The sequence below is a fragment of the Lycorma delicatula genome, chromosome 2 (assembly GCF_047948215.1).
Source record: "Lycorma delicatula isolate Av1 chromosome 2, ASM4794821v1, whole genome shotgun sequence".
NCBI classification, from domain to species: Eukaryota; Metazoa; Arthropoda; class Insecta; order Hemiptera; family Fulgoridae; genus Lycorma; species Lycorma delicatula.
The window spans coordinates 159,784,475-159,811,891 of NC_134456.1; the positions used below are offsets into that span (position 1 = coordinate 159,784,475).

The 27,417-nt window shown below is 31.7% G+C and overlaps 1 protein-coding gene across 6 annotated transcripts; it reads right to left on the bottom strand.

The window, feature by feature from the left end:
• Positions 1–313: 313 nt before the first annotated feature.
• LOC142320289 (uncharacterized) lies at positions 314–27,077 on the bottom strand. 6 transcript variants are annotated; one of them, XM_075357992.1, is made up of 6 exons: positions 26,891–27,077; positions 14,853–14,943; positions 13,449–13,512; positions 6,213–6,486; positions 2,149–2,274; positions 314–808 (listed from the first exon to the last, which is right to left on the bottom strand). In XM_075357992.1, the coding sequence occupies exons 3-6, from the start codon at positions 13,451–13,453 to the stop codon at positions 722–724; spliced, it is 492 nt and encodes a 163-aa protein (XP_075214107.1). In that variant the 5' UTR covers positions 13,454–13,512; positions 14,853–14,943; positions 26,891–27,077; the 3' UTR covers positions 314–721. The 6 variants fall into 6 exon arrangements, with proteins under 6 accessions (XP_075214107.1, XP_075214108.1, XP_075214110.1 ...); XM_075357993.1 differs by having other exon boundaries at positions 13,449–13,515; XM_075357995.1 differs by lacking the exon at positions 14,853–14,943.
• Between the last annotated feature and the right edge of the window lie 340 nt (positions 27,078–27,417).

A 27,417-nucleotide genomic window follows, 5' to 3' on the forward strand; every position in this document is an offset into this window, starting at 1 on the left:
TTACATTTGCTAGTGTTAAATCTTCAGATACCGTTGTTCCAAACTGAACTCGTGAGGACCGACTGCTAAGGAAATCCCTGATAAATGCAAGGAATTTTCCTTGTATACCCCATTATGCAGTTTATTTTAGATATCTTTCCAATTAAAAATAAATCTATTAAAAGTAGTTTTGTTTTTATTTCTAAATAAACTATTCTCTAAAAACTTGACATTCTTCATAAAATTATTTTCAAAAATTGTACATAAATATTTGCCAAGTTTTGCTTCATGGTATCTAGGAAAAGGCTGTTTAAAAACTTTAAAAAAATTATTTCACACGCATTTTTTAATAACATGAGCAATTTAATAATATACTTTTAAACAAAAAACTTAAAACTATATAGTACTTGAACCATATAGTAGTAAAACTTATTACTCACATTTTATAAACACATTTGTTATATATTTACTTTCTAATGAAATATTAGAATAATGTACATATTAAATAACACTGGATAAATATGTGTATACAAAAATATTTATGTAAGAAGTGTAATACTACTTTTCTTTATATCCAAATTGCACTTTGACCAGCTCTTATGTATGTATTTTGCTGTTTCTTAAGATGTATATATATTCTCATTAAAATGTTATTTATTAAATTAACAAGTTTCTTTGATCAACTGCATTTGGTGTAATTCATAAATAATTTAATTTTTGAAATATGAAACATATCAGATCATTACTGAAGTCCAACTATCTTTCCACCAACATTATTTAATATTTCAGTAACATTTTTGGTTGCTTTTCTTGCAGCATTGACAGGAAACTGAAAAGGAAAGCAAAATCAGACACAAAAGCAAATTTATTAAGAATTCTCTTTTTGGTATGAGTTATAACTTTAGGTATTTGTTACTAATAAAATTATGAATTTTTCCATTCTTTATTTTCTAGAAACTGTATTTACAGTAATTTTTATTGAATTTTTATATTAAGATATAATGAGTGTTTGGTTCATTTTATTTTAGTGCTTATTGCACCTTTCAGATGATTTCTTGAAAATAGTGTATTTATCATTAAAATATATAATAATTATAAGGTTTATATTTCATTATCAATAAACTTAACAAATGTTTTTCATTTCTTTGCAGTGCAATTAAATAGAATTCCATTCAAATTTAAAATTAAAAAAAATAAATATACAGGATACAAGACAAGTGAGAAATCCATATTTTTTAATTCATTAACACTATTCATTCATTACTGTCTAATGTAGTTGTAACTAAGATTTTAAAAATTTTTAGTCTTTCACTTTTCTGGCTTCCAAATGTACCTATGAAACTTAATTCAGTTTTTCTAACAAAGGAGGTGATGATATTCATTTTATACTTAAGAAAGTCTAAACTTTTCAGAAGTGTTGAAATAAAAAAGTTAATGAGGATTAAGCATTGTAATAATGTTTAGTCTTTTAAGACATTTTAACTCCTTGTTAAGTTTATCCAAAAAAAATTATATTGTGAAAACAGAATGTTTTTGACTTTAAAAAAAAAACATTAAAATAAACAGTATGAAAAATAAATAGCATGATATTAAACAAGCTATATTCATGTATTCATCTACTACTTATAATATGCAGTGTTTAATGATAAAAATTACGCCAGTAATACTTGTTATCAAAAACTAACAATAACTGATTGTCATTTGTTTTAGTAGCTGCTTTATCAGAACCTTTGCAAGTAGAATATATGGTACTTTGGATTTGTAACCAACTTTATAATTATTCAATTTTGCTCTTCATTGTTTTTCCTCTTTAAGATTATTATTTTTCCATTCAAATTGATTCATATAATTGAGATTTTCCTTCCTTAGTACCAACAACGGCAATTTTTTTGTAGATTTTTCTAGGTGCCTGGAGACTTGGTACTGAGTTAAGGGCGAGCCAAATAATAAACTTAAACCTAATCCTAAACTTTCAACTACCTAACTTATGCTTGAGGAATACAAAAGTTACATGGCAGACAAAATATCAAACAAACAATATACATACAGCAAAAAGATATTCACTGAAGCAGTCATTAGAATTAGAAAAAGTATAAATAAATCTGAACTCTCAGAAAAAATTACTACTTAAAGAAAAATCTAAAAAAAAAATTACTCTAAATTACTTACTGAAAAAACTGAGTTGATTATATTTGACAAGTTTTCAACAGCTTTAACAATTTTTTTACCAAACACATGATCTACCATATTACCATCCTTATCTGTTTCTTTCATTGTATCAACTATTGGCTTTGCCTGCAGAAATTTAAATTAAATATTTACAAATAACAACTAAAAATTATTACATAAATACATTAGAAAACAGTTCTTATTGGTAACTCTATGATCAAATTTGAAGTAGGGATTATAATTTCATTGTAATTCTAGGCCCCAAAATAAAATTGGAAAATGCCATCCAGAGCAAAACACTCCATTCTTTGTTTAAGATATACATTTATGTAATGTAAATATAAATTTCTATCTTAAGGTTATGAATATTTCTTATATAGTTACTATATATGCCCTTTCTCACCATAATCAATTATATTTATTTATAAATATATAAAGAATCATCTTGAAAATGTTGCGTTCCAAAAAGTATTCAGGAAATTATTTTTTGTTAAATTATCAACAAGTAGAAATTTGAAAACTATTTATATTAATTTTTTTGGATAATTTAAATAATTTAATTACATGATTCTCAGCTGCACTCCTCGTTTACATCTCTATACCATAAGGTGAGTGAGCAAAATCAACATCAAGGCATTTTAACAGATCCAAATGATAAAAATTATTTGTTTCAATAAGAAAATATTTTTACCTATTTTTTTAATAGAAGTTGTTAATATGTTTACTTAACATTAGATTTTTATCAAATGTAACCATTAGAAATAAAATAAAAAGGCAAATGTGGCTGTAAAAGAAAAACAACTCCAACACAGGATCAGTTATTAGTGAGAAAAGTAAACTTGATCCAAAATTATCTGCTGTGGACTTAAATTGAGAATTAGCAGCCTGCGGAACAGATTTACATGTAACAAATATTAGACCCCCAACTTCTTACAGCTGGATGAAAAGCTTTAAAGTCAATTGAAAAAGTTGCTTTTAACACCAGCAGTGTGCAAAAAAAGCTTTTGTGGGCTAAAGCACATGCTAATTGGACCAAATTGAAAAAAAATATGTTTTCCAATGAGTCACATATTTTTATGTTCAGAGGCAAATGGTTTTGTATGTTAGAAAAGTATCATTGACTCATATCTAACAATCAGTTAAACGTGTCCAGAAAAAAAAAGGTTTTGGGGTTTTTTCATATTTGAATACCCTTGTTCATTACTTCCAGTAGATGATATATTAAAAAGTGATGGATATACCAAGATTCTGAAGGAAAGGGTTGCAATACAACTTCAAAACAAATTCCCACAAGCTAAGGAGTATTCAAATAAGATTTGGTGCCATGCCATAATGGAAAAAAGAGGAAAAATTATTCAAAGAATTAAACATTAAAATGCTCCTGTGGCCAGGCAACTCCCCAGACTTAAACCCAATGGAGAATCTTTAAGCAGTAGTCAAAAACAGAGTCTCAAAGATGAATTGTACGTCAAAATTTGTTCTTATTAAACAATAATATCAGTATGATTCAAGATGAAGAAATAAAAAAAATGTGTTATACACTTGTTGAACTGATGACAAATCATGCAAATGAAGTGATTAAAAATAAAGGAGAACATAATAATTACTAGATAGATATTCACAAATTGTACAGATATGATTTTTTTTTCTAAATAAAGTTACTTTTTAAAGTAACTTTTTATTAAGTAACATCTGTGTTTGGATTAATTTATATGCTGCAGTGGATGAGAGAAACCTCTTTCCCTACCTCATTCAACCTTGTTATTATTAATGAAATAATAGTTACCATTCTTAGTATTATTTCAAAATATTCATTGATTGTTCTATTGGTAATTAATTATTTTGAAAGCTATTCAACAAAAAAGCTATCCACCAAAGAAATAGTTTGTCATGTAGAATAATTATGACATCAAAATCTTTGGATATATCCATCATAATACTTGATACTTCATTTTTTTCACCTATTTGTATTTTAAAATTATGTATTATATAGAATCCTATATATCTTAGGATATGAATCACTAACCTAGTTCTTCTTCAACTGAATTAATTAAAATCTACTTTTTTTTCGTATTTGTTTTGAAATATCCTATTTTTGAATATAGAAACCCATCTAATTTAAGACACACTCTAAAACCACAATTCAAAAGAATATATTAATAACTTTCTAACTTTCTTAGTGAAAATCTTTTATTTCCATGCAGTGGTCATATATTTAGTAATATATGCAGAGGTCATGCAATATCATAATAATATTTATTTCATTTAATGATAGCTGAATTGCTTTGGTTGTGATGAAGTGACTGGTGGGCTACCCAAAATTGAAAAGAATGGTTATAAAGAATGAAAGAATAAATCTGATGAGGATATCTGAAAAAATCTCAAATTAGAGCATAATAGTCATTAAAGACTACAAAGTTAAACAACAAAACGATTTGAATGTTGTGGAAATTTTATAGAAACAAATGCAGGTGAATAATTTAAACTAGTTCTATAAATGTTATTGGACCCCTGATGATAAAGAACAATACAATAACTGGTATTCATAAGACACTCTTTTGTGACACTACAGCTTTTCTTTAAGATAAGGAGTGAAATATAAACATTTAGAACAAATACTATTTCTATCCTAACTATCCTAAAAAGATGCGTTATTTGGAAGCCATTGTTCAACAAATCTCACACCAAAGTAAAAAAGATTGAATGATGTATAAAGTTAAATTTAAGACAACCACACATTGTCTCATTTTATTGAAAGACCTTCTTGGAAAAGGATATGTACCATCATTAGTACCATTATGTACCATCATTAGATTGTACCATCATTTGATATATATATTGTAGCTCTTTAATAAGTTACATAAAATTCATACTGTTTGAGCAAGTTTATGTCTTTATGTGCTGAATATAAAGATTATAGGATGTGATTCTTGTTAACATATTAAATTGTAACATATTAAAATTCACTGGATGTTGTGTATCATGCTTGTATGTATTCTTCAAGTCAATGGTTTACTATGCATGTAGTCTGTCTGATATAGTAGTTGCTTTAGTCTCAGTAGTATAATTTGTAGAGTGCTAGCAAACTATGTATAATCCCAAACTAAACACATTAAAAAAATTCTAATCCTTGACACTAAAAACAGTATTGATAGCCAGATGATATCAATATTGAGTTTGGCCTTAGGTTACAAAGACAGTCAAATTTACTACAAAACACAACACATAATCACATGAATTTGGATGTGGTTCCAAGTATAAATAGTTGACATTATTACATTAAAGTTCATCCTTATTCAAAGGTAAGTCTTGTGTGTGAATGCATCTTTCACAACTAAAATGAAATCATGTGATTACCTACTAGGATTTATTACAAAAGTGAATTTATATTCGTGAAGAAATCAGTAGTAAAACCAGTCGTAAACTAGTAAGATGATTATGTAAGGTGCACATATTAGAATTAGTATTTACTTCATGAAAATGTTATATGTAGCATGATAAAATCATGTAACAGCCTAGTTGTCTGAAAACTAGCATCAATCACAAAGATATTATAATAAACACATTCTGAATTAAAAAAAAAAAAAAACTTCAACATGATTTTGAAAGGATTCCTTCATCAGATAAAAAAAACTAAATTGTCTAAAATAATAAAGGTTTTAAATTATTTTTATCCTCAACTGATTAATTTTTATAACAATATTTCAAACTGATTCCTTATCTGTAATATTTATGATGTCAATGTCCTCGACTGATATGTGTAACTGCTATCATACAGCAATTACTTTACTCATAGGTATTTGCTAACATATTGAAGCAGCATTATTAAGTATAATTATATTTGCTTATGGTGGATGTAATAGTATACAGCTGGCAAAAATAATGTTCAACACACAAAAATAATTTAGTTTATGTCTAGATTTAATTGAGCTGTTGCACTAACTGTTATTGAACAATCACCATATAAGAGTATAATAAAGAGTAAAATGTACAATATGTATGCTATACATATAAAATTAGCTATACATATAAAATCTTTTAACTCATTAAAATAGCATACTTACATCTACAAAATCAACTATTTTTGCCTGAATAACATTTAATTCTCTTTTTGTCCTTCTGACTTTTTTAATGTAGCCATTATCTTCTACCTGTTGAAGAATTTCATTTTCCAATTTATTACTTAAAGCAAAAGATGACCTTAAAGACTCATCAGTTATTCTGTTTCGGTAATCGGTTGGTGTAGCGACAATTGAATCAAGTATGTATATATAAAATACAACTGCTATTACTGACCGCAATTCAGTTCTCCAGAACATTATTTTTTTGTTATTAAAACTAAAAAGAAAATTTAGAACAGATTTTTAATAAAAGAATTTAATAAAAATAGATTTATTTAATAAATTTATTAGATAAATTCTTTTGTGTATTTATTGTAATGAATAGTGAGGTTTGAAATTAGAATAATTGGTTGAAAAATTACTATTACATAAAATTATATATGACAGCTACTTTATGTGTATTGAATTTCTCCCTCTATGAATCATGAGACCTTGCCGATGGTGAGAGGGCTTGAGCTCAGTGATACAGACTAGCAGGAAGCTGGACCGAAGGAACAGCCATATCTGAGGTATCTGCTGAGAGCGAGAATATGGAATGATTCCTGAAAGAGGGAAGCAGCTCTTTCAGTAGTTGTTAAGAGCCTAGGTCAGGAGGACCTTATATCAATATCAGAAAATGTAGCTCTCTACATTTTCATGTAACAAATATGGAGGTGCCATCCTTGGTAAAATATTCCAGAGGTAAACAAGTCCCCCATTTGGATCTCTGGATGGGGACTATTAAAAAAATGGTTACCAAAAAATTAAAAAATAACATTCTACTATTCAGAACGTGGAATGTTAGAAGTTTAAAAAGGTTGGCAGGTTAGAAAATTTAAAGATGAAAATGTGTAGGTTAAATGTAGATGTAGTAGGAATTAGCAAGGTTTGACTAGAAGAGGAAAACGACTTTTAGTCAGATGATTTTAGAATAATTAACTCAGCATCAAATAAAGGGCAGGCAGGAGTAGGTTTCATAATTAACAAGAAGATAGGGAAGAGAGTAGAGTATTTTAAAAAGCTTAGCAATAGAATCATTGTAATCAGGACAATCAAAACCTAAGCTGACAATGATTGTTAATGTCTATATGCCTACAAGTGCCCATGATAATGATAAGGTAGAGTGTGAATACAAAGAAATTGATGAAGCAATTAAGCACATAAAAGGAGATGAAGATTTAATAATAATTGGAGATTGGAATGCAAGCATTGGAAAAGGCAAGAAAGGAAATATTTTGGGTGAATATGGGCTGAGCAAAAGGAATGAAAGAGGGGGAGAAAACTGTTCAGAAGTGGAAAGAGAAATGATCATTGGTAAAAATAGATGGAGCATACAGGAAAGTTAAGGAGAATTTTGTGGTACATAAATTAAAATCTAATATTGTGCTAAATAATCTTATTTATAATACAAAAGAAAAGGTTGATAGGTGGGTGGAATATATTGAAGAGTTATATGGAGAAAATAATTAGAACTTGGTGTTATAGAGGAAGAAGAGGAAATCAAAGAGGATACAATATCGGGATCTAAATTTAATAGAGCATTAAAGGATTTGGATGACAGAAAGGCTCCTGGGATAGACGGGATACCTGCAGAATTACTACGCAGTGCAGGTGAGGAAGCAATAGATTATACAAACTTGTGTATAATATTTATGAAAAAGGGGAAGTTCCATCAGACTTTAAAAAGAGTGTTACAATCATGATACCAAAGAAAGCAGGAGCAGATAAATGTGAAGAATACAGAACAACTCGCTTAACTAGCCATGAATCAAAAATCTTAATTAGAATTCTGTACAGAAAAATTGAGAGGAGAGTGAGTGGAAGAAGTGTTAGGTGAAGACTAATTTGGTTTCAGAAAAAATATAGGGACAAGAAAAGCAATTTTAGGCCTTAGATTAATAGTAGAAGGAAAATTAAAGAAAAACAAGCCAATATACTTGGCATTTATTGACCTAGAAAAGGCATTTGATAACTAATGTTGACTGAAATAAAATGTTCAGCATTTTAAAAAGTTTAGGGTTCAAGTATAGAGATAGAAGAACGATTGATTGCTAACATTTGCAGGAACCAAACAGTAATAATTAAAGAGCATAAGAAAGAAGCAGTAATAAAAAAGGGAGTATGACAAGGATGTTCCCTATCGCGCTTAATTTTTAATATTTACATAGAACTAGCAGTTAATGATGTTAAAGAACATTTTAGATCCGGAGTAACAGTACACGATGAAAAGACAAAGATGCTACGATTTTCTGATAATATAGTAATTCTAGCTGAGAGTAAAAAAGATTAGAAGGAACAATGAATGGCATGGATGAATTCCTACGCAAGAACTACCGCATGAAAATAAACAAGAACAAAATGAAAGTAATGAAATGTAGTAGAAATAACGAAGATGGACCACTGAATGTGAAAATAGAAAATGATTATGGAGGTAGAAGAAATTTTTTATTTGGGAAGTAGAATTACTAAAGATGGACGAAGCAGGTGCGATATAAAATGCTGAATAGCACAGGCAAAATGAGGTTTCAGTCAAAAATATCATTTGCTTACATCAAAAATTAATTTAAACATCAGGAAAGCATTTTTGAAAGTATATATTTGGAGCACAGCTTTATATAGAAGTGAGTCTTGGATGATTGGAGTACCTGAGAAGAAAAGATTAGAAGCTTTTGAAACGTGGTGTTATAGGATAATGTTAAAAATCAGATGGGTGGGTAAGTGACAAATGAAAAAGTATTACAACAAATCGATGAAGAAAGAAGTATTGGAAAAATATAACTAAAAAAAGAGACAGGCTTACAGCCTTACAGACATATTAAGGCATCCTGGAATAGTCGCTTTGATCTTGGAGGGACAAGGAGATGGAAAAAATCGTGCAGGCAGGCAATGTTTGGAATATGTAAAACAAATTGTTAAGGATGTAGGGGGTAATCAAAATGAAACGCCTGGCACTAGGTAGGGAATCTTGAAGAGCTGCATCAAACCAGACAAATGACTAGACAAAAAAAAAATATTGAATTTACATAATATATCCTTACTAATATTATAAATGTGAATGTGAGTTTGTTTGTTACGCTTTCACGCAGAAACTATTCAACCGATCATCGTGAAACTTCGTACACATATTCTCAAAGGTATTGCGAAGGACATAGGAGACTTTTTAGTAAAAAAAAAACAATATTTTTTCGGGACGGTAAAAAAATTTATTTTGGTATTTGATCGTCCGACAAAAATTTGACCAAATTCAACGCCATCTGGAGTTCCAGTAAGTAAATGAAATAAAGTGCCAATCCAACACTAATACCGATGGTCAAGTCACTATTCAATTGAGTATAGTGCTTTCTGCTGTTTCGAATCCTTCTATATTTATTTTTATTCTTCTGTCACTTCTAAGCAATACTAAAACTTTTCCAGTTTTTGAGGTTAGGTGCAATTATTGTTTTACTTCTAATTTTTAGTTTTTACTGTTTTTTTTTCTAAAATGCCTCGGATGCGCAAATCTAACCTGTCCAGGGATTCATTATGGGCCCGGGCGGCAAAAGTTGCTCGAACTCAAGAATCTTCCGCTCACGCAGAACTAAGACGACAACAACAAGCGAGGCGACAATGTGCTTTGAGGGCTGGTGAAACAGGTTCTCAGAGACAAGAAAGGTTAGATGAGCAAGCTGCCTTAAAAGCAGCTGAAACGACAATTCAAAAACAAATTCGTTTAGAAAGACAAGCTGAACAGCAGGCAGCTATAAGAGCGAGAGAAACTCCAGAACAGTCGCAGGCGAGAAGAATCGTTCATGCAGAAATGCAAATCACGCGCCGTCGAAATTTCATGCGTAACAATTGGTCTGTATTTAATAATTCTGGATTTCAATATGATCCTTCACTTGAATACCATAAACATTCTTTAATTGGTATTGGCTCGATGAATAGAAAATGTCAGCATTGCGATGCTTTGAAATGGAAAGATGAAACTGCTGGAATGTGCTGTTCCAGTGGAAAAGTTTCGCTTCCTTTACTTGGTGAACCAGAGGAGCCTTTGAAAACTATACATTTAAGTGTTACAAATTAGTCGAAGCAATTTTTAAGTAAAATCAGAAAGTATAATTCTTGCTTCCAAATGACATCCTTTGGAGTAGATAAAGTGATAAGAATGCCCGGATTTTCACCAACTTTTACTGTACAAGGGCAGATATATCATCAAATTGGATCACTTTTTCCAGCAGATAATGAACAGCATAAATTTTTTCAGGTGTATTTTATGGGTGATGAAGAAAATGAAGTAAACCGTCGTTGTCAGTATATCGAAGGAGTCGAAAGAGATACAGTATTGAAAATTCAATGAATGTTACACAGCCACAATTTGTTGGTAAATTCCTTTAAAAGTGCAATAGAAAACTGGCCTCCAGATAATTACATAGTGGTCATTCATGCTGATCGGACTCCACGTGGCGAACAAGAGAGGTGTTATAATGCGCCAATGATCAATGAAGTTGCTGTTTTGGTTACTGGTGACCCATGCTCTCATCAAGACATAGTGTTATGGGCACATGATAATACTCTGTAATGCGTAGCCGATACTCATAAATTTTATGATGCTTTGCAGTACCCGTTAATTTTCAGTAAAGGTGAGCCAGGATATCATTTCAATATTCCAGTCATTAATCCAACAACAAGACAGCCAGTTCCCAATAAAAACGTTTCTTGCATGGATTTTTATGCGTATCACATGATGCTTCGAGAACATGACTTCAATCTCCTTTCACGGTCAAGGCAACTCTTTCATCAATTCTTGGTAGATATGTATATTAAAGTAGAAAGCAAACGCCTTTGTTACATTTCTGTAAACCAAACGAAAATTACAAGCTGAAAATTACATTCATCTACAAGATGCGATTAGCGCAGATGGTAATATTAGACCTAACAACATAGACAAGATGGTTACCGTGAGCGAAGCTGCGGGTAAAAGCTAGTATAATTAAATATATTAAACTGTAATTTAACTTAATTTAAACTGTAATGTCAGCTTTTCTGAAACTTTCATTCTTGTACACTTTTGCTGTAAAGGTCAACACATGAGACCATTTAGGAATAAAAATATATAAAACATTAACTTTACCTACATAAAAGGACAGTTAACTAATGACGAATAGCTTTAAAATTAGATTCTATATAAACATTTCACCATTAATCAAACAGCACCACCAAACAGTGCATCTGCTTATTTATTGTATAATCATGAGTATTATATATAAATTTTTATATTTTAATAGCCTACTTTCATAATTTTGTTGCTTATTTCACCAACAATAATGGACTAATGTATTCACAACTGATGGAAACTTTCTCCTGAAAGAAGTTGTTAGAAACAAGATTTGCTAAAAATCTGGTATAAATAAATATTTTTGAACTATTTAAAGACTGAGCAAGAATTAAAATTAAAATAAATTTTTTTTTATTTTGTACATCATGTACCTGTTTTTAATTTGAGGTAAATGAGAAGTAAATGTTTAATTTTGACCATCAAATATTGTTGTCACTTCAAAGATGGCCTCCTAGATCTATGATTAACATTCAGAGTAATGAGGATAACTTAATAATATACAGAATTCTATTAATCAGTAATGAAATTAAATGTGATAAAAAAAGAAGTTGATAATTGCTGGCAAGATGAGTTTACTGACTTCCATTATTTAACAAGCTGATGATTTTCACTGCTCGATGAATGTGTCAGATGGTAGTGTCAAAATAAATATGGATTTCTAGCAAGGATAAAATTTCAAACGTGAAAGTTTCGTTTAATAACATTTTATCATTGTTTACCCATATTATGCAACATTCAGAACAGTTTCCTTACCTAATGGGAAACCTATTAAACACATTAAACCCATTCATTTTTTTTTATTATTTCCTAAGTTTCTAAAGTCTCCATTGACTGGCAGTTTGAGAGGCAAGCTTATACAACATACTTCATTAGAAATATGTAGTTTCTTCTGAAAATTTTCACACCTTTTACAATGTATTTACATGTTGTAGCTGCAGTGGTTGTTGGTCACTCAGCATGAGGAAGAAGTTATTCTAAAACATGATACTAATATACCCATAAAACACAAACTTTCTGTGCCAGGGACACTAGGAAAAGTTGAAGAGGTTGAAGGGATTTTGTAATTTAATGAGCTGAATATACAAATTTGCACCATAACCTTTGTTAAGATGTCAATTCAGAAAATTTAAGATATCATGCTGATACAGTACTATGTATGTTCAACTTTAATAACCCTTCATACAGATATTTATATTCATATAAAGTACGTCTACCATTCTGGTGATTTTGACTTTTTTTCCTAAAAAATATGGTGCATGAAATGCTAGTTTTTGTTAAGTACATAATATACTCAAAATGATGAATGTGATAAGATGTGCTAAAAGGATGGCTTGATAACATTGGTTGTTGTCATGTTCTGTATGATCAGAGATAGATCTTTAAGAATAGTTCCAAAGTGCTCCGCTATGAGTATATTGAGATTAAGAGATCTACTAGTCATTCAAAAATTTTAAAGACGTCAATATCATTGTTCTATAACATTTCTGGCAATGCATTCCCTTCAAACAATGATCTTAATCATGTAGAAAACAAACCTTTTGCAGACCAATGGTATTCATAGTCTGTTTTCTTGTAAAATGATATTCAGGAAATAAATATTCACCACTCCTCTTCATTAATTCTCATCACTGTAAAATAAATGAATATTTCAATGTAATCCAGTTACTTTTGAAATTTTCAGGTCATTAAAAACAAATGCTCCTCCCTTATTTTTTTAAAATTTTGTCTCCTAACTACAGAAAAGAAAATGATAACAGCATAAAATTGTCAAATTTTTGTTGTAATTTATCAGAATATCTTATCCACTCCTCTAATTTCAATGCTAAACTCATGGGTTTGGAGGGCTTATGGGTAATGCCATCTAATCACAGTATTTTCCATCAGTTGGATGAGTGACATGCTTTGACCACTTTTGTAGAATTCTATGGTAACGCAGGAATTCCTTTCAGCCATTTAAATTCAATGATTCCATTGCTCTCCCATGAGTATTTTCAGATACTCCCTTAAAGAATTCAGTTTTGTACTTTTTATAACAATTTATCCCTAATTATTAGTGACTCACTAAAAATCATCACAATAAAAAAAGATTGATAGAGGACACTCACCTCATATTCGATAAATAGACCAATGATTCTCTGTATCTTTAATATGTTCACCAAAGTGGAGGTACTGCTGAAAAAGTATTTTATTACAGCACAATAATTTAAGATAAGAAATGCATCCAAGTTTTTGTTCTTTTTTAATAAACTTTTAAACAAGACTGTACTATTGCATTATATTTTCATTCATGAATTTAATTAAGGACACATACTGTAATGAAGAAAATAGACTGATTGGCTCATTCTAAATCATAATTAATTCTAACTTCTTATTATTGGTATTATTTTAAGTGCCTTAAAACTAAACTAGTGCAGTGATTAATCAGATGTGCTGCTTTAATTGAGAAGCTCGTTTTCTAGCCCTGCTAACTCCACTTTTTAAAAAATATTAAACATTATATATTGTTCTACTAATATTCACTAGCTCTGTAGGTTTGTAAAGTTATTTTGTTTCAATAACTGCCAAATACAACTAAAAAAAAAAAAAAATTATAACTTTAGAGTCTGGTTCAAATTTGTTCAGTTTTACTAAATTTCAAAGCCTTATTAGTTTTACAATGGATCATGAAAAAAATGGTGGATGATGTGGAACATCACAAATTTAAGAAACACAAAAACCTAAAAGATTCATTTTTTATTAAAATTTTTTTGTTTTAAAGAGCTGTTGTAAGAGGTGTTTTCAACGTTACCTATTAAAGTAACAGGTAATAATACTAACATTCACTTCATTTCATAAGAAAATTTGTAATTTACTTAAGAAATTTATTTATAATATTTATTATCTGTGTAAAATAATTTTTCAAGAAATTTGTATTTTTTTTTTTGTTAATAAAAGCAAATTACAGTTTTGTAAAATTGGATGACTCTTTCTCATTTTGGGTTCTTCTGAAATTTACAAACTGATTTGAAAAAGTAGTCAACTCCCGATCTGAATTTGAAAACCGGTCAAGTGCGTTTTGCAAACTTAAATAAGCTTATAAAATATATCGTCCTGTTCATGAAAACAGTTTTTAACATGCATGGTAACCGATAGTTTTATTTTTAAAAAACCAGCTTTCTCATATACCTGCAATTGTTTGTAACAGCATTCTTGCTCTTCTGAAAATAAAAAAGGTGAACTTAACTAAAATAAAAAAGAAAACTGAAAATAAAAAAAAGGTGGAGTTAACTGGGTTTGAAGACAAGCTCTTCAGTTATTTTTGTGATTATTTTCACGTTTGTTTATAATAAACATTATTTACTGTAATAAATACTTATTTGTTAAAAATAATTTATTTATAATAAATGTAATACATATACATTTTATTTTATAAAGTATTTGTAAATATTCCAGTGATACATTTATCTTAAAAATTCCCTTTCAAAACTATTATTTTATATCATATTTTACAATTTACAAGCAATTCTGACCTTTTGACTGAAAAAATTACGTCTACCGACCGTCATTTAAATCATCGTTCGAGTATATCCAACCTCATTTACGGGTTCGAGTAGAACTGTTCTACAAAGTTAAAACAGATGTAAAAGTACAAAAACACATAGTATCCAACTCATTAAGCTACTCTTAGATTAGGAGAGTAAAGATATAAGAAAATACATCCGATAGAACGTGTAAATGACAACTCGATATCAGAAAAGTATATTTTTATGACTTTTTTTTGAAGAAGGTTTATTTTTTTAAGACGATTAAAATAATTTTGATTTTACAAAATATATCATATGTCATTCGAATTAATATTATTAATTTTTATTTAACTTTTACGGTTTATTTGTCCTTTACGGGTACATAACTTGCGAGATTTTTAAAGATTCAGATATGACCATTCTCGAGTTAAATAACTCTCAGAGGTTCAATAATATTAACTTTAAATTTTTTTAACGAAAAACATTTTGTTTAAAAACTGTTTTTTTTACTTAAGCAATGCAATTAAGCACATTATTGTTTAGGCGAACACAATAGCACATTAATGAACGTAATTAAGAAATTAAAAGCTCTTTTCGCAATAATTGAAATTCACCTAGTTTAATTATAAAGAATTGCTTACACATTATTAAGGTCCGACAATTTAATTGTTATATTATGCAAGTAACTTAATATCAATGAGAATTATCGTGATTTAGCAGGATTGCACGCTCTCTGATGTAATTTCGTATTTAAGAAGGAAGACTATAGGTAATTTGACGTAGAAGAATATTTAATACAGTTAATATAACGCTGTATAATGTCGAGTAGTATTTACAATTAAGATAGTTATTTGTAAAGCCATATTGCACAACACAATAAGGAATGTAACATATTTAATTATGTACGACATTAGCTTTTTTTTAAAAATTACCTGCCTGAAAAGGTTAAAACAATGGTATAGCGGTAAATGATATAGGGTTTTCTACTTTCACTATGAACAAAAAGCGAGTTTGTAACAAAAGTAGAAAAAGATCTGATAGAATTATTGCATCAGATATTTAAAACATTTTTTGATCGGTAAAACAATAATATATAATGAAAGAAATTTTAGTCATCCCTTATCAAACAATCGACGAAGATAATTGTTTATTTTCAAAATAACACAAAATGAGATATACAACCTTTTTGGCGTTTGAAAAACTAAAACCCAGGAAAATTATTTTTATTCTTCTTTACGAAACAATGGAGTATAACTTTTGAACCGTTGAATATGACGTATCACATACCACCCCTTTATCGTGTCTAAGGCCTTTGTGGCGCGATTGGTAGCGTCTCCGTCTTTCATCCGGAAGTCCCGGGTTCGAATTCCGGTCAGGCATGATATTTTCAACACTACAAAAATGTTCATTCATCTCATTCTCTGCAGCAATACCTAACGGTGGTCCCGAAGGTAAAAAAAGTTTACATTTTCTACATAATTTTAAAAATGTTCTATTCACTAGTTTAAAATTCAATCGGATATGAAATACTTTATTGTTTCAAACTCGATATTGTATTAACGATATTATGAAATATTTTGCAGTATCGACTTTAATTCATTACATACATATAAATACTTGTTAATAAGTATGTTATATTAATTATTATAGAGACAATCTATAAAAATCTCTTAAGCTTTCATATGAAAGCTGAAGGTTTAAAGCAGAGGTTCCCAAACTTATTTTTCTCATAGACCACTTTCAAAATTTTGCTGGTTCCGGTGGACCCCCTGCAGCTACATTTCTACCATATTTCCAGTCGACGGAAAATGTGAAGATTAGATCTAACTATGAAAATTTGCGTTACGGCTGAGTTCCACGAACTAACAGCTTCCGAAAAAAGTGAGAATTGATTGGTTAATTTTTGATTGACTGTGCTGTGAGTGGATGTCAAAAAAGTAAAGTTGGCCAATCAAAAAAAATTCTTCCATCCAACTTTACATTTTTGACTTCTACTCACAGCACAAGAAAGCGATCAATTTACACTTGTTTTATTTAGAAAACTTCCCATTCAGAGTGGTAAAAAGCAAAAGAAAAATAGTATATTTTTTTGTGTTGCATTTATTCAAATATGTAATCATTACACTATTAATTATTATTGTTATCATATTGCAATGTAATATAATAAAATTGTCGTAATATAATTAAAATTAAACATTAATAACGTAATGTAACTTCTGCAATGACAATCACAAAATAGTTACAATTTTAATGGGAGGGATGTACTTGATGGATTGACAGAAAATTATCAATATTTGGCTTCAGTTTTGTTAGGAATAAGCGCAAATCTCCCCGTTCTGTGATATTGAATCTGCTCCTTTTTTTTGATAAAAGGTTTGTAACGACACTAAAACTTTTTTCGACAAGATATGACGAGGGAAACGCTATCTAAAGCTTTCTCGCAATTCCCCACAGTCCAGGATATTTTTCTGGTATTTCTGCCTGCAGCCAAAATGTTTGATATCCTCTTTTAAATTTCACCTTCAGCTCCTCATTAGTGCTAAGCTCGAGTAGCTCCTCTTGTAATATCACATTCTCCACTTCCGTTTCATCAAATGGATTTATGATCCGTGGTGGTATTTCCATCGTCAGAATATCTTCAAATCTGATTTTGAAGTCATCATGCAGGGCAATTAAATGTTGAACGTATGTCTGAATATCCTCATCAAGGCATTCTACCTGTGACAAGTTTGAAAACTGGGAAAATACGCGCCGACTAATATTTTGTTTCATAAATTTCAATTTTCCAAGAAAAGCTGAAATTACACCTTTTGTTTTTATTAAATTGAGACTGTCCCCTTGTAATTCTAAGTTAATGTCATTAAATTTTTTGAACAAATCTGTCAAATACGCGATGTAAGCTTTCAAAGTGATCAGGTTTTCTTTTAAATCTGAATCTTTACTTTCCAGAAACTCTAAAACTGATTCAAAAAGTGAGTAAAGTCTTGTTAAACATGCACCTTTCGACAACCAGCGTACTTCAGTATCTAAGAGCAATCGTTGGAAGTCTTCATCATTTTCATCGCACAATTGGACAAATAAACACGTATTCAATGCATTGCTTCTTATCTTGTGCTACTAGGTGTTGTCGGTGGATGACACAGTGAATTGCAGTTACCTCTGGTATAATTCTTTTAAGATGGCTTATAAACCCACGATATTGTCCGACCATGGCAGGAGCTCCATCTGTTGCCACCGAAATGACGTTTATGAATGGAATTGATTTTTCGTTAAAAAAATCACTCAGGACATTAAATATTGATTCACCTTTAGTGTCAGTCTCCAAAGTTTTTGCGAATAGAAGCTCTTCATGAATTTCTTCGTCCATAACAAATCGAAGATATGCCAATAATAATGCTTCATTACCAGGTAAAGTTGACTCGTCCAGTTGAATAGAAAAATGAGTTGTTTGCAGATAATTACACAAGAAACTTTCAATATCAGAGCTCATTTCATCAATACGTCTTTGTACAGTGTTGTTACTCAAAGGAATTCTTTTGAGTATGTCAAATGGAGATTTGTGCAGAACAGTTTTTAAAACCTCTTCAACAGCGGGTAAAATTAACTGTTCTCCAATGGTGTGCGGTTTTCCAGATTTCGCTATAAGTAATGAAATATTGTACGATGCCCGCAAGCCATCATCGTTACTTTCAGACGTTGAAGCGAACATACTGTGCACGGTAGGTCTCTTTTCATATTTTTCCTTCAATGTTTGAAAATATTTCAAATCTTTACCTATTTTATCAGGATGACACCTTCTTAGATGATCTTCGAGCTTCGATGGTTTCATAGAGTCATTGCTCAAAAGTTTGCTGCACAAAAGGCATATAGGCAATCGCTTGTCTGCCTTTGATGGAAGAAATCCAACTGTTAAATAATCAACACTGTACAGTCGACATTTCTTCTTAGATTCAGCCATGTTTCGTATCAGTTACCTACTGGTAAATGAAAAAAAAAAACTTTGTTTTAGTAATCTCAGGGCGGTCTTACTTAACAGGATATGACTATTTTAACAGAATAGGATTAATTAATTATTGCAATGAAATAAAGTACCAGCGGCAAACTGATTCTAATTATTAAAAGCAATAAATCGGTAAGATCCATAATAAAGTTTTATGAAAATGGCTGAACCGATTTTAATGCGATGTAAAACATTTTTTCATTAATTATATTTTGATATATTTCTGTAAATTCTATAGAAAATACTTTTAAATAACCAATATTTTGATATCACAACAACGATTTTAATCATTTATTTATTACTTTGATGCACGTTACGAGTATGTAAAGACAGGTACAATTTATGAAAATATACAACGTGTTACAGAATAAGGGTTACAACCGGGAAATGGTATGTTCAGGATCAGTTTTTAAGTCGATTCCAATAGTTTTTTTATATATCTAAAAAAAAATTTAGACCAAAAATTAATAAATCCTTAAACGGAAGAGATTTCTTTTAGGAATAAGCCTCGCCTTTTGTACCTACATATTTTTTGTAATTTGTCCATTTGTTGTTTACTGACGTGTACAATAAATTGTCAAATAAATAAATAAACAATAAATAAAATAAAAGTAAGTATAACAAAAAAGCAGGTAACTACTTACTACTTTTTCCGACACTGGCAAACGCTAACATCTATTCACTTTACTTTTCTTTTCGAAATTCCGGAAACAAATGAGTAACGTTTATCCTTGGCAATCGTTTTTATATTAGTGAAGAATCAAACAAGTTCATGCAAGACTGCTAGCACACACACCAAATGTCGTATTTCGTCCCTTTGCACGTCTGAACAAGCGTTGCGGACGGCGGTGGCGGCGCTTTGCAAGTCTCGACACATTCGTTGTACTGAATATGGAATATGCAAGTTTTTACAAGTAACAGTCGCTGAGCTTCTCAAAACATTATCTGCCTAGATTGATACGCAAAGTCAAGCCAACATTTTAGTTCTTCACTATCGAAACCAGATGAATTTTCGTGGATCCCCGCTTACGAATTGTGAACCCCCATTTTTTTGTCACGCCAACGTAGACCCCCATCGAGTCTCCCGTGGAACCCTGGGGGTCCACCTTGACCACTTTAGGAATCAATGGTTTAAAGTTAGTCGAACAAGTTAAAATTTAACTTATATATTCCTCGGTTCTGTTTTTTTAAGTTATTTGATAAAACCACAATAAATTGTGACAGGGGTAAACCTAAGATGTACGCGATTCACAAGTTTGTCCTCTAAAAAAGGGATGCAGGTAATTATGGATAAATTAAATAAATTTGCACTGTACATCATGTAGATTTCATATTATTTTAGAATTCACAACAGATTATTCAACAGACGTATAATCCCTAATTTTTTTACCTATTCTGAAATAATTTAATAACAAAAATAATAATCCCCACGTACGGAACACAACACCTACGTTCCACGTCCAGGGCAGCAACAGTTGTACATACGTACATTACGTTTAGCTGGCTAATGGGGCGCCGAGTATTTTCCTCGGAATGCGTTGTTTGACCTGGCTTTCACCTTCAGGTCACTAAGATGGATTGGATTTTTTGGCCACCTGCAAATTATAGATAATTAAATGATTTGGATATGAACTTTTACCAGACTTAGAGCTGGCGATGTAGCGGCCAGGGTCGATGTTATTGCAGGTGTAACGGAGACCCTTCCGTTGTCCACATACCCCCTGCGATGGCAAGCATGTAGTGAAGGTGCCCTTATATGTCGATGCATGGGAGCTCTGTAAGCTTCGGTGAGTAGGAGCCTAGAATTAGTGCAGAGATTGAGCATCCGCTCTCTGCCAGAACAAATGCCGTTTCCATCAGAGTACCCGATCGGACCTCCAAGGTTGGTAGTCCTGGAGTGAGGGTGTACCCTGGCGGCTGTTAGCCTTGCTACAGAAGGGATCAAAGTAAATGGAAATTCTTGAACAAACAAACTTGGCAGAGGGTGTTTACGTGCACTATCCGATTCGCCAGAAGCGAAGCGGTAATGAAGCAAGGAATCTGACAAGATAAAGAAAGATACTAAAAGAATTAGATAAGATTTGCGTAAAGTTCTATTCAGCAACAGTGCGCCCAAACTTAGGCATCTAGTGATAACGAGAGAGAATGGAAACTTCCAGAAGTCAGTCCATTCTTGATTGCCCGAGAAATCACAAATTGTGCTGGTGGTCCTGCTAAGGAGATTCGCAAGACAAGACTTTTAACGGTTTGTACGTCGAAACCGTAAATGATAATCAAAGCTTAAAGGTTCTATAAAGAAGATCGGTGAGTTCCCTGTGTCTGTTCAACCACACATTACACTTAACTCGTCGAAAGGAGTCCTTATTCGCCATGACCTTCTTAATTGCACGGAAGAGGAAATGTCTAATCAAGGAGTGATTTATTTCCGCAGGTTAACCATGAGGAGAAATGGAGAAGTTCTTCCTTCAAATGTGTTTACTTTTAACTGACCTAATTTGCTTGAAAGAGTACGGGCTGGAATTCCTCGTCTAGATGTGCGTGCATTTATCCCGCAGCCTATGCGATGTTTCAAATGTCAGCGTTTCGGATACACTGCAGACAGAATTAATTCTGTCGCAACTAGTAGTAGCATGTGTTCCGCTTGCCGGGTTATAGGAGTGGGGTAGAGAAGGCAAGTAGAGGCAGCTTGTAGGGTAGATTCGCCTTTAGATTTTACATTCATTATAGTAATCGGATGTTGCAATTTGGTTAGATAGTACAACAAAACCCGCTCGCCCGTCCCGCCTAAGCCAGCCGACAGTTCGGTTGGCAAAGGTTGGTTACCTTCAGCTCACTTAGTGTAGGCATAAGGACAGTCGGTAATAATCTAAAAAATAAAAATAAAAAAGTAGTTGATTGTTTTTATTGATTAGTTGTTTTCAACCCTACCATTTTCAAATTGTGAATGGAAATGCATAGTCATAATTGAAGAGTATTAATAAATGTAGTCTATGTATGCACTCAGACATCGGTCCCAAGCTAATTTGATCTATCCAATGTACTAAAAAGTACAGAACTTAATTTAGAACTTAATCAGCGGCCATACAAAACCTAGGCAACAAAAAGAATGTAAGGCCAAAAATTTCGAAGCAAAAAGCATTTTCTTTTCAAATCAGTAAAATGAAATGTTAATTGTCTAAAATTTATTTATGTATTAGTTGGGCATAATTGTAACTTATGTGTTTTATAGAATTAATATACATCAATTTTATTTTGTTATAACGGACATTAACAAAGTGGATTCGATGCTGGAGAAAGGTAGATTAAGAAATACGAAACGTTAAATGAACTTTACAGCGTATTAATAGTATGAACAAAAAAAAATAATTTATGTAGGATTTATCTTCGATACAAGTAGTTAATTTTATTCTATTACTTACTGAATTTACGTTCAAGATCGTTTATGCCATAAAAATATAGAAAAAACATGACTGTAAAAGATAAGAAAAAATAACATCCTGATAAAAATGCAATTAAATTATATTGCTGCTGATATAATGTATAACAAATTAGGTCGATCGGTGGATGCCATAACCCGTAAAGTAAAATATAAACGAGGGTTATTTTTTTTCAAGGTCCGATCGGTCACGAAATTAAAACCACAGTGAAAATAAAAATTTTTTTGTTTGTACTTACATAGTTCGCTATTTCTCTACATAGTCGCCACTCCGATTTAGACATTTGTCGTAGCGTGGTACCAATTTTCCAATACCCTCGTCATAGAACGGAGCCGCCTGTGTTTTCAGCCAAGTTTCTACGCTGGTCTGCAGCTCGATGTCTGTGCCAAAATGTTGTCCTCCTAGTCAGCGATTCATGTGAGCAAAAAAGTGAAAATCGGATGGAGCCAAGTCCGGGCTGTATGGTGGGTGATCAAACACTTCCCAACGAAAACGTTGCAGGAGCTTCTTTGTTACAGCTGCAGTGTGGGGCCGAGCATTGTCATGGAGAAAGACAACATTCCTCTCCGCTTATTCCGAATTGCCCTTCGTAGACATTGAAGAGTCACGCAGTATGAGGCTGCAGTGATGGTCGTGCCACGTTCCATGAATTCCACCAAGAGAACTCCATTCCGGTCCCAGAACACGGTAGACATACACTTTCTGTTGGAGAAGGTTTGTTTGAACTTCTTTGGTTTACTGGGAGAATGAGAATGCATCCACTGTTTGGATTGTTCTTTTGTTTCTTCAGTTTCGAAATGGACCCATGTCTCGTCCCCTGTGACAATTTTGTTCAGAAACTCTTCTCCTTCATTGTGGTAGCGCTGAAGAAACGTTAGGGAGGCGTCCATTCTCATTGTTTTGTGATGGTCGGACAGCATCTTGGGAACCCACCTCGCACACAGTTTGCGGTACTGAAGTCTCTCACTCACAATGGTATAGAGAGCTGACCTTGAAATTTCAGGAAACGAATCACTCAATACAGAAATTGTGAACCGACGATTTTCTCGAATTGCCTCATCCACTCGCTCAACGAGATCATCGGTTGACACTCGCTTCCTTCCCTGACCGCCTGCATCATGAACGTCCTGCTTTAAAGTTCCTGCACCATTGTTACACTTTGCTGTCACTCATTGAAGTTTCACCGTACACATTACTTATTCGTCGATGAATTTCAGCTGCATTACACCCCTCAGCCTGAAGAAATCGAATTACCGCGCGCACTTCACACTTGGTGGGAGATTCTATTGTTGTAGACATGTTTACGTGCTAGCTGCGTGTTCAGAACTAAACGAAGTTACGCGGCGTGATTGAAGGCCATACTAGACACGCTGCGCAACACATATGCGCAATGATTCATCCGGTTTTTGCGCGGGTTTTTATTTCGCGACCGATCGGATCTTGAAAAAAAAATAACCCTCGTAGTTTTGGAAGGCTATTATTTTTGTACAGAGGCATAAATTTCACCGCTAAAACAAAGTTTAATAAATTATACTTTAGAAATAATATAAATTGAATAACGAGTGAAGTATGACAGTCATCTCATTATTTGGCCTGATTTTTAATGTTTTTCTTTACATAGAGTATCAAAGTTAGAGCTGAAAACTTGATGACAATTTGCATCACTTTACAATTTACACAATTGTAAAATAAAAATTAATAGGTAATAATTTTTTTATTGACAGAATAAATAAAATTATTTGAAAAACTATTATTTCAAAGTTGACAAAATAACAACAGCTGATCAACAAGCGCAAACTGTATTAGTGTTTAAATCAGTCAGGTACAATTAAGTACATCGAGTACTGTGAACTGTGCTGTCGTTATCAAAGGTTTTCTGTGAATTTTAGTTTGAACGTGATCATTCTGTCATTGAAGTAATGTCATACTTATTTACAACAGAGGAATGAACTGATATGGGTGTGTGTAATGATAATGCTACAGTTGCTGCAGTAGAATATGAAATACTTTTTCCGAATCGCAAGATTCCAGATATTAAAAACTTTATCGTGATTTTCGCAATCTTCGGCAAACAGGCTCGCTACCTAATATTCGTACCAGCTACGAACGATCTGTCCAACACGACGCTGTTATTGATGAAATTATTATCGCTGCAGTTCATTGCAGTACAGGCATCAGCACACAACGACTTTCTAAGCAGATCGGAGTTTCGCATCGATGGTTTAGAGGACACATAAACAAAACAAGTTTTATTCTTATCATAAACAACCAGTTCAACAGCTGTTGAACTGTTGAAAAGAACTCTACAAGCACGTTTTTATTACCGAAAGGCAAATTTCACTCGAGATGGCGTCAACAACTTACGCAGTGAGCATACATGGGCAGAAATAAATCCTCATGAAACGGTGGAAGGTAATTTTCAACCCCGATTTAGTGTCAATGTATGGTGCGGCCTTCTTCACAATCAGCTGTTTCGACCATTCATATTACCTGGGCGCTTAAATGCTGAGGTCTACTTTCACTCTCTTCAAGAACAACTGCTGCAGCTACTTGATGTTCCTCTAACGTTGAGACGCAAAGTCTCAATGACGCGCCTCTCCACTTCTGTTATGCAAAATTTCCACTAACTTAAATCATAATTTTTCTTAAAATGGATTGGTTGTAGAGGTTCAATTCTTGGCCACCAAGATCCCCTAATCTAATACTTTCAGATTTTTGCGTCTGGGGATGGATGAAAAATATTGTATACATTATCTTGAAGAATTAATTATCCGCATTATGGATGTGGGTGAGCAACTAAAGGACAGCCCTGAAGAACTAAAAAGAGCAACAAAATCAGTACTGAAGCGTGACAAGGAATTTGTTGAAAATGGCGGACTCATTTTTGAACATTTATTAAAATCTGATACGTATAATGAATGCACTTTGGTCTAGTGTACTGTTTTTAAATAAAATTCAAATTTTTTAAACTTTTCTTTGTTTTATTCAACTTATCTTAAACCGTTTTGATCAGAATTAAATTCTCTACAAGTCTTGTTTAAAATTGTTATGTATTCATTACCCATTTAATAAAGTTATTGTATGTCAAACATAAAATAGAGGGTTTTACTTCAACCCATTGGTTTTCATTCCATATTTCTCAAAAACTACTGCAGAGAAGTTTTTGGGATTTAGGTTATTCAATTTTTCAGGCCAAATCTACAAGAAATCACTAATTCTGCTCCTTAATTAACGTAAAAATTTCAGTACGACCTCATTTCATCGGAGTGTTGAAATCCGAGCGAAACCTTTCAATAGTCGTAACTTGCAAACGAAACATTTTAGGGCATGTGTTTATATGAACTGTTTCCTTTATTTTCAGGAGTAGAATAGGTTATGAAAGTTTCAAGGGAATTTCGTGATACACTCTGTATAACGATAATCGGCCATGAAAAGAGTGCCAGTAGTAATGCATCGGGGGGTGTGAAACTTTACCTGAATGTGAATGGGAATTTATATTTGACCCAAGCCATTCGGTAAAATGTTTTTGTTTTCTTTTTTTGTGTTTTTTTCCGAACGATATAAAGAAAAAAATTAAATTAAATTATGGTTTACTTAATTTTAAGTAAAATGGCAGTAATAATACAGAATAAAATAATTAAAAATAAAAGCCAGCTAAAGTCGAGAAATAAAAAAAAAAATGATTTACTTTAATTAAAAGAACATTTTTTTCTGTAAATTTATATAATAAAACTCTTTACTCTGAGTTTCTCCGCATCAATTTTTTCTAGCAGGATGGAAGAATGAATTTTGGTACGTTTGACGTAATGAACTGTAACATTACTTTATTCGACTCAATGAAACCGGTTCTCTTCATTACTATCCTAGGTGACCTTTTCTCGTTGTAGTTAATTACAACTATAGCTATTGTAAATCCGAGATTTGAAACGCTAGATCGACCTTTCAAATACTATCATTAACTGTTACAGAAACCCTAGGTCGAGCGAAGGAGATTTAAATAAAATTCTCAAGAACAGAAAATTTTAGAAAAAGATAACGAAGCATTTTTGCCAAAATAAAAAAAAAATATATAAAACAATACTACGGTAAATATAAAGGTTCAATAAAAATTATTCTTTTGGACTATCAGTCAGAAAAAAATAACTTTACAGTTATGCAGGAAAAATAATGATGCATTCATCACAAAAAACTACTTACTTACTTTCACATAAAAAACAAAATTACAGTGTATGCAGGGAAAAATAATACGCTCATTCAATGGAACTTCAGGAGTACATAGAAGACTTTTAGCACATCGAACCATATCATCATTGGTTGTGAAAGTGTTAAACAGTATACAAATATTATCAAAATTTCTTTTACCTATTCCACATTAGATTACAGTTTGAGAAGTTTGATTACCTTATTTTTACATGTAATTAGTAAAAAACAAATTGAAATTTATTAAAAAAATAAGTAATAATCTAGTACCAAATAAAATAAAATAATGCATTTTATAAATATAAAATCTACGAGACAACTATATGTTAAAATAAATATTATTTTGTATTAATTACGTTATCAAAAAAAAAAAACATATAATAAGTAATAAAAGAAAAAAAAAATACCTGGTATGTGGTTCGAAGCATGCGATTTAATAAATTTAAAAAGTGTGTCATCAAATTATATATGATGATTCCCGTATTCGCTGTTGGTTTGTTATACAGCAATACGACACACAGATACGCCAAGTAGTACCTACCTAACCTCACTGTGACGACTGCTGTTCGTTTCTACTGCCATCATACCGACAGTGCTTTAATTACTACAAAGCTGAGTGAAAGTGACTTGAATGAATATAATACACATTAATATGTTCAGGCACGGTGCAACTTCTACCATCGTCATATATATTTATATACACACGATTTAAAGTTTTAAAACTTTAAAACTTAGAAGTCAAAAACTTAAAGTTTTTTGACTTCTATGGATCCTCAATGCAAAAACAACGAAAAAACTGGGAAAGTACAAGTTTTTTTTGTAAATGTAATTAACAAAAAACAACCTGAAATAAACAGTTATATTATAATATTATATAACTCACAACTTTATTAATAATTTAGAAATCGCAATACCTGTGTCTAAAACAGACACT

Coding starts and splice junctions, on each gene's coding strand:
- LOC142320289 (XM_075357995.1), bottom strand. Junction 2,275..6,212: donor AAATAGTTGATTTTGTAGAT/GTAAGTATGCTA, acceptor AAATTTCTGCAG/GCAAAGCCAATAGTTGATAC. Junction 809..2,148: donor TAATCAACTCAGTTTTTTCA/GTAAGTAATTTA, acceptor TTTCCTTTTCAG/TTTCCTGTCAATGCTGCAAG.